At 43.8% G+C, this 8,749-nt stretch overlaps 1 protein-coding gene across 1 annotated transcript; it reads right to left on the bottom strand.

Moving 5' to 3' along the window:
- Positions 1-305: 305 nt before the first annotated feature.
- Positions 306-4,938, bottom strand: LOC147006875 (uncharacterized). The gene is made up of 2 exons (XM_085867755.1): positions 4,844-4,938; positions 306-4,763 (listed from the first exon to the last, which is right to left on the bottom strand). Exons 1-2 carry the CDS (start codon positions 4,936-4,938, stop codon positions 3,644-3,646), a joined length of 1,215 nt encoding a protein of 404 aa, XP_085723881.1. The 3' UTR covers positions 306-3,643.
- Between the last annotated feature and the right edge of the window lie 3,811 nt (positions 4,939-8,749).

The following is an 8,749-nucleotide window of genomic DNA, read 5'->3' on the forward strand; positions in this document are numbered from 1 at the left end:
TGACCTCACTCCTCTGTGCGCATGTGCGATCGGGCCAAATTCAGACGCAAAGTACTGGACGGTACTGTTAAAGTCCTGGACGGTACTATTAAAGCGCAGGTTAGTTTTCTGATTCATGTTCGTGTTCAAAATATAACGTTCAATTGAAATGAAGTCCTTCCTCCATCATAAACTGACGTTTGTGGACAGACATACAAAGGGAACTAATTACTGAACCCCGCTTTTCGATTTGCACGAACGAGGTAATAATGTTGAGATCAGGTGAAGTCCGTACTGATTGGAAGCAAGTTCTGTCCACACCGATCTTGGAAGAGAAGAGTTTATTGCACACCAAAGTACATACGCGCATATGGAGAGACAGGCCAGCTCAGTAGTCAGTCCAGCCCAGCTCCGTCAAGCTTAGTTCAGCTTTGCCTTATATATATATATATATATATATATATATATACAATTTTACTCTGACCATTGTATGACCACCTGCCAACATGGTTCATCCTGTTTCCTTCATTAACTTCCATCAGAAGAGTTCAAAAGCACAGAATTAGTTATTTTCCCCTTGGCTCTGCAGCTGTCTTTCATTATCTTGACTAATGGCAAGGCCTGTTTTCTGTTATTATCCTGCTAAGGCCAGTGCAAAGCAAGGTCACTTCACTTCGTGCTGGAATTCAAAAGCCTTTGTTACTTCCTGAGTGTTCAACAAGGCCATCTGTTCTCTCTGTAACTTGCTAATTGTTGGCAGGGTTTGACCTTTCCTTGACCCTACAAAGGCCATCTGTCCTCTCCCTCTGACATTGCTAACTGTGTACAAGGTTTGGCCTTTTCTTGAACCAGCAAAGGCCAGCTTTTAGCAAGAACAATGATGATTTGCTTGGGACATATACAGTGTCTCCACAATAACAACAATAGACATTTAACAACACGTAGCCTCGTCAGGGTATCGACCAGACAGTCGTCAGACCATTCCGGTTGCCTGGTACGAATCCGGAGAGCGGACATCACAGTTACATAAAAGCATTCCTATGCCATTTGTGTACCTGTTGTTGTTCCTTCTTTTTATAAGTATTTCTTCTCCAGACAAAAGAGCGTAATTGTGCATTAAATCTGCAATGAGAGAGCATTTTAACAATGGAGAGGATCACCAGGCTACATAGATTACAGTAGATCTAAGAATTAACGATCTATGTTAAAGTAGATCTGCGTATGACACTCACAAACTCACAGCCCAATTACAACAGCCTGTCCCGTCCCTTCGGGTGCAGGTTAGGATAATGACCCCGTTAATCCCACGGTTTAACGTCACCAAGTTCCGGGATCATCAGACGCGCTTATCCGAGATAACCCAAGGGTAAAGAAACCTATTGTGTGCTGCCTTGTGAACTGTAACAGCAATTAGCAAAGCATCAATTAACGATTGTTACCCTCGTACTGATGATTGAAAGGAGTTTATATCGAAGGAAGACTTTTAACTTAGTTTATATCGAAGACTCGAAGGAAGAAGGAAGACGTGACCGCTGTTTCCTGATAACCACTGGTCTGATCTAATTGAAACTTGCCAGATATATTGCTGGGGAACTGAGGATGTGCCTTTTCAAGATTTGATATTAATCGGACAAGTGATTCCCAAGTTATGGCCATTTATTTACCAACCAATGACAGGACACGTGCTGCGTAGGCGTGGCTGCGTAGGCCGGTGCACGGCCAGCCGACGATGACGTCACGTGCCATGCTGGTTACGATGGGGATAAATCGGTGCCTTAGTTTCCGTGGGGTAAGAGTGCCAATGGTAAATGGCAGCGAATGTCATGGCAAGCAAAGACAGGGAGGTAAACTTGATTTTAATTAACTCTGTGTGTAAGTATCACAGCAGTTGTTACTTCAATGCAAGCGATAATTCATAGAATGATGTGAACATTCCGTACGGGCACGCACGACTTTTGGATAGTGATGACTTACTGTATTCTAATAATTTCTCGATTTCTTATCCGCATTTATAGATAAACACAATTCCCCAATCCAGTCGTCGTTTATGAGAGCGAAGGAATGGCCTGTGTGGTTGTTTGAAAGTTTTTTTTTTGCATGTACGGCCACGCACATATGGGCACGCGAGAGCGAAGGAACGGCCTGTGTGGTTGTTGTTTCTGGCACGCGGTTTGAAAGTTTTTTTTTTTTGTATGTACAGCCACGCACTATGGGCACGCATATACAGCCATGCACGTACGGCCATACACGTACGGCCACGCGAGAGCAAAGGAACGGCCTGTGTGGTTGTTTCTGGCAAGCGTTTATAAAGTATATATAAATTTTTTTTTTTTTTTTTGCACGTACAGCCACGCACGTACGGACACGTGAAAGCAAAGGAACGGCTTGTGTGGTTGTTGTTTCTGGCACGCAGTTTGAGTTTTTTGCGGGGGGGAGGGTTTGCACATACAGCCACGCATCTATGGGCATGCACTAGTTTTTTTAACTTACACACAAAACGTATGACAGAGAAGTACATTCGATGTGGAACATCTCATCGTGCTGGGAAAGATCATCGAAGATCACAAGGTGGGCTTTTTTGTGTAATGGCTTCCTTTTTGCCACCTGACCGTGGAGCCCAGACTTGTGGAGTGCTTGAGATATTGTTGTCACATGGACACCAGTAATCAGTCTTTGCCATGAAGGCCTGTAGCTCTTTCAACGTTGCCATTGGCCTCTTGGTAGCCTCTGATCAGTCTCCTTACTTGGTCATCCAGTTTGGAGGGACGGCCTGATCTCGGCAGGGTCTTGGTGGTACCATACGCTTTCCATTTCTTAATAATGACTATCTTGACTGTGCTCTAAGGAATATTCAAGGCCTTTGAAATATTTTTCTACCCATCCCCTAAATCTGTGCCTTTCCATAACTTTATCCCGGAGGTTTTTTGAAAGCTCCTTGGTACTCATGATTGAGCATTTACTGTGAAATGCACGACCCAGTAAAGGAAACCCACAGGAACGGCTCATTTTATTCTGAAATCATCAGAATCATGACAGTTTAAACATGTGGAGGTCAATTATGCTGGTGTGTGATTTTGAAGGTGATTGGTTCCACCTGAGCGAGTTTACAATTGCTCATATAAGGGGGGTGGACACTTATCCAACCAAGATATTCTAGTTTTGTGTTTTTGATTAATTTTCATGAAATTTGTATCATTTGTTTTTCACATGGAAGTTCTGGGTTACGATGTATAAATAAAGGTGTAAAAAGTCTGATTTAATGATATTTCATTTCAGGCGATAAGACATCAAAAGGTGAAAATTTTAAAATGGGGTGTAGACTTTCTACAATGCACTCTGACTCGTTCTCCATCCCAGTTGACATGACGCCTTCCAAGCCACTGCAAAGTACCTTCTTTGTCTCTCCCCAACTCTTTCCAGATCTTTTTCAATCTTCCTGCTCTTTTGTCGTTCTCCCAGTTGTCGGTGTATATTTGTTGATGTATCTTTTTGTGTTTTTCATTTCTCTTCTTTGCAATCGATGGTGCTGGATTTGCTGTTATTTCCATCCCATGTGTGGCATCTTCTGCTCGCACCTGTTGCAGGAAATTGTTTCCTTTGATGTATTGTTTCATGTCGAGATACAGATGATGAACAAGTAAAGGCCTTCTTGCACACAGAACAATTATAGAGTTTCTCTCAGGTGTCTTAATTTATGTTTATGGAAGTTCGATGAATTATTAAACGCTTTGTTACACACGGAACAATTGTAAGGTTTCTCTCCGGTGTGTATTCTTTGATGTATCACTGCATTTGATGGATGAGCAAAGGTCTTGTCACACACAGAACACTTGTAGGGTTTCTCTCCGGTGTGTATTCTTTGATGTTTAGGTACAGTTGATGGATCAGTAAACGCTTTGTTACACACAGAACAATTGTAAGGTTTCTCTCCGGTGTGTATTGTATGATGCCTCTGTAAGTTCCATGGGTGATTAAACGCTTTGTTACACAAAGGACACTTGTAGGGTTTCTCTCCGGTGTGTATTCTTCGATGTGCTGATGCAGTTGCTAAACGAGAAAAGGCTTTGTTACACACAAAACAATTGAAAGGTTTCTTCCTGGTGTGCAATATCTGATGCTCATGTAAGTATGATGACTGATTAAATGCTTTGTTACACACAGAACACATGTAAGGTTTCTCTCCAGTGTGTATTATTTGATGTCTTTTTAAGTGTGATGATTGATTAAATGTTTTGTTGCACACAGAACACTTGTGTGGTTTCTCTCCTGAATGTGTTTTTTGATGACGATATAAACTTGATGAAGAACAAAAAGCCTTCCTGCATTGTGAACACTTGTGTGGTTTCTCCCCTGAATGTATTTTTTGATGACGATATAAACTTGATGAAGAACAAAAGGCCTTCCTGCATTGTGAGCACTTGTAGGGTTTCTCACCGGTGTGTGTTCTTTGATGTGTCAACAGATATGAAGAAGAAGCAAATCCCTTATGACATACAGTGCACCTGTGTGACGTCTCACCTGTGCATATTTTTACACATCCTTTTAAACACGATGAGGAAGTGAAGTCTTTGTTGGTCACAGAAAAATTGTTTGGTTTCTCACTTATTTGGCTTTCCTGATGCAAGAAATTGATCCACCTGTCGCAGTTGTTGTTGTTGTTTGTAGACACACCCCGAAATTTCTCACCATCCTGACACAAAGTCTCTGCCAGGTGATGATCGAATGAAACTTCTCCGTCCAATGACGAGGAACAGTTCACACTTGAAGATGTTTCAATTTTTTCTCTGCAAATTAACAATGGAGTAAAATAAAAAATAAATCACTTTTACAACTTGAACAACACACGTTGAGCACATAATCTCACCTTGCACGTTCATTCTGAACAAAATTACCATTATTAACTGAGCACCCCACTATTATGGCCACCACTATCATGGCCCGTATACCCACATCATCCATGCACCCTATTATATCACATTGTTTTTTGGAATGCGTTATGAACGTCAAAATGTAATTATTCACTCACGTCTGGATGACTTAAAGTTCTTCGCACCGAATGACGAAAAATTGACAGAACAGCTATGACTAGTAAAACGGTTCTCTGTGGAGATTCAAATGGAATTTAGGTAAGATAATTGTGCCAGACACACATTTGTATAAGGTAATCAACAAAAACAGGCAACAAAAAAATTGAACTTGAAACAACAACAAAAAATCGGGAACTTCACTGACGGAACCAGATCCTATTGGCAGAATCTCCTTCACCATTCTGCTGTGTTTCCCATATGCCACTCCGACTCATGATATATATCGATATACAGCTCGGTTCTTGGAAATATTTTGAAGATTTGTGTTTTGCAGTGTTCAAGTATATTGTTATGAATTTGGGAATTCGATTGCACACAACATTCAGGTTCCTTTAGCTCAGTTATGTCGATAAGTGCATGTTCCCCAGATATCTCACCTTCCATTGTTTAATGGACAGAAATTGATTAAGTGCGCTGCGATTCAATTTAATATTTCGAGAGCGATCCCAACACAATGGAGACGCCCCTCCCCCTCTTCTGCAAAGAGGAAGAAGAGCCCTCCCCTCCTGAATCACGGGACGAAACAACTCCCTCCCACCGGCGGTTGTGCGGGCACGGGAGGATGAGTCACGCCGGGAGGGGGGAAGGGCGGAGGAGAATAAGGAAGAAATCCTCAGTTGGTTCGGTTGGTTGTTCAGTAGAGCTACGGGTTCTGCTTGGCCTCGGTTAGGAAGGAGGCTTTTTGAAGGCTTTCTGCTTCGGCTTGGGTTCGGGAGGAGGCTTTTAATCGGCTTTTTGCTTTGGCTTGGCTTTTGGCAGGCCTTTGGGTTCTGCTTGGCGAGGGTTGAGACTTTTGGTTCAGTGAGATTCGGTTCTGCTTGGCCAAGTGGAGGCTTTTTGGAGAGCTTTTTGCTTTGGCTTGGCTTTTCAGCAGACATTCGGGTTCTGCTTGGCTGGGTTCACTTTGGGCTCTGGCTTGGTTCGTCGAAGAGAGTCGGCTTTGTTCATCGGAAGAGAGTTGAGCTGGTTGCTCGGCTGGCTCTTCTTGGTTCGGGGGGCTCTTTGTTCATCGCTCGGTTCCCGGCTTGGTGCGACTCATCGGCCTCATCTTGGAGGTGGTTCCTCGAGATAGCGACGCATCGACGGGAAGGATCGGCGCCTCGTCTCACCAGCACGTGTTCAGAAGCGCGAGAGGATTCGCTGGAGCTCGGGAAGAATCGCGGCTCACGGCGATTGGATCCAGCTCGCTCTCGCTGGAGCCCGCGTCCGAACAGCTTGAAGACCACACGAGGTGGAGAGGTTCGAGATAGGTTCTGGGTTTCAGCTCATCTGCCCTCCGAGCTGGAGTCCGTTATTAAAGGCATCAGCCACCATTTCTTGGGTGTGTGTGTGCATACGTGTGTTCGTGGGCCCGTCTCATAAGTAGGAAACTGTTAAGTGCCTGTGTTGTATTTGCTTCACATTAGAATAGAACTCGGCTGCAGGATTTTTTGCTCGTGTCTTTTTCCCCATCCCCCCATCCAATGCATTGCCTGTGTTCAAATAAATGTCCCCATTGTTAAATGTCACCCGCTCGTTGCGTCCCTTCCTCTCATTGACTGCCATGGAGCATTCGGAATGCCAGCTGGTTTTTAACACCGATAAGATAATCGGGTCCAACGGGACTTGGCGATATATAACCGCTCGGCAATCGCATACGAAACGAGCTGCGTAAAGCGGCTCGTTTTCGTGCAGGACCCGTTGAGGTCAAGATCCCCGGCATTTCCGTCTGCGCGAATAATTAGGTACATCCATAATTCGGCGATTGACCCTGTAGCTACGTGGACAGAAGAGTTGGCTGATCTATGGTGTTATAAAAACACCCGTAGCTGGGTTTCGGCGCTGATCCGGAAGCTACGACTGGATTGCTCGTTCGGTGGGTGCGTGCGGCCGCAATTGGGCTGAGGCGATCGTCCACACGAATCCACAACAATATCATTCAATTTAAATAAAAGTTTAAGAAGGTTTAAAGTTGTAAAATAAATTAGTTCTGGGTTTTTCCGCCGTTTTACCCAGTCTCATACATCACCCAAACACATTACATGAATTATTCATGTCTGTTCTGGACATATGAATTGTGTGATTTCACCAGGGGGTTTCGGACCAGTATAACATTTAATTGTGCTGTGGGTGAAAGTTATTTGTAGTGGGGTGAATGAATTGTTTTGTACTTTAATTAAAGAATTGTTTTCACTGTTGAAAGTCTGGTTGGGTCACAATAACACCAAACAAAGCTGAACTGGCCAGAGCAATGACCACAACATGAGGAGACACCGCCAACACTGCCAAAGCGGGCTCAGCAATGGCAACAAAACGAGTTAAGATCGGACAGCACTCAGAAGGAAATCTCGAAATACCAAATGTGAATATATGGCATGGGATCTTCCAGGGAGACAGTCTTTCCCCCCACTTGTTTTGTCTTGCTCTGGACCCACTGAGTAACCTCAACAACAATTATGGACATGGATACACCCCTCACAACCAATAGAAGAACATCCAAAGAAACAGGAAAGGTGACACACCTACAATACATGGATAATTTAAAGCTCTTCCTGACCCAGCTGTTTTAGCTGTTGAAAGTCTGGTTGGGTCACAATAACACCAACCAAGGAATGAACTGGCCAGAGCAGATTATAAATCTTTCCCTCACCTTTTCAATGCGGGCTGACTTTCGGACCTCCGGACCAAGGAGCCATGTGTGATCCATCCCAGCACCCAAAAGGCTACAGTCTTCACTTCATTCTGTCTCGAGGATGATCAAAACATTGTTGGATGATCTCACCCCCTCTGAAAACTCCTATCAACCTTGAGTTCATAAATATTCCTCATCCCTTCAAAATTAAGCATACCTCCAGATGGCTGCTGCACCAAAGCTGTGAGTGATTCTTCCCTGAACCCTCAACATGTCAGCTATGGTGTCAGCATGTTTAGAGGGTAAAAAGACCTCGTCTCACTGAAAACTACATCAGAATTCAAAGTTTCCATGGACTGCTGAGTCTGGGAAAGAGTGTTTTGCTTGTGTTGCCCCGATTCTCCATATCGATGCTTGTATTTGTTTTTCCTGTTTTAATTGACTCAAATGTACAGGAGGAATTGAGAATTTCTTCGACACACTCTTGGAACAAGATCACCCGTTGCATACAGAAATGCTGTATATTGTACAGAGAAGTCCCCATAAACCCCCAAAAATTTCACCAAAACCGACAACAACTTTTTCCAATCATTAATTTCTCGGTATTTTTGAGGCACTCGTGGTGGAACTTGGACAAAGAAAAACCCAAAAAACAAAAAAACAAAAAGAATAGGGTGGAGGGGGGAGAGGAGTGTGGGTGGGGGGGGAGGCGAGGACACAACCACAACAAGATGGAGGAACAATGGAGGGTCACCTGGATAAAGAATGGGCATGGGGAAAAATGAGATCAGAGGGAGGTTAGTGGACAAAGAGGCGAACAAACTGAATGCAAGCACAAACACAGCAAGAAGGGGGAAGGAAAACTGGAGATGGCAGAAGGAAAGGTTGGTGAGGAATAAGGGAGGAAAGCACATTTATCTGGAGAGGAAGAGGTCAGTTTGTGGAGGGCTTTTATTTTAGAGAGAGCTTGGCGAGGAAAGGAAGGGAGAGGGGAGCAAAGCTCATGAGAATGGCTAGGAGGGGAGGATTTTTTGCTCAAAAGGATGTTTTGAAGAGTCGATATAATAGACAT

This window comes from Eptatretus burgeri, unplaced genomic scaffold (assembly GCF_056783735.1).
Source record: "Eptatretus burgeri isolate ZD-2024b unplaced genomic scaffold, Ebu_testis_v1 Ebu_testis_scaffold_1367, whole genome shotgun sequence".
Classification (NCBI taxonomy): Eukaryota; Metazoa; Chordata; class Myxini; order Myxiniformes; family Myxinidae; genus Eptatretus; species Eptatretus burgeri.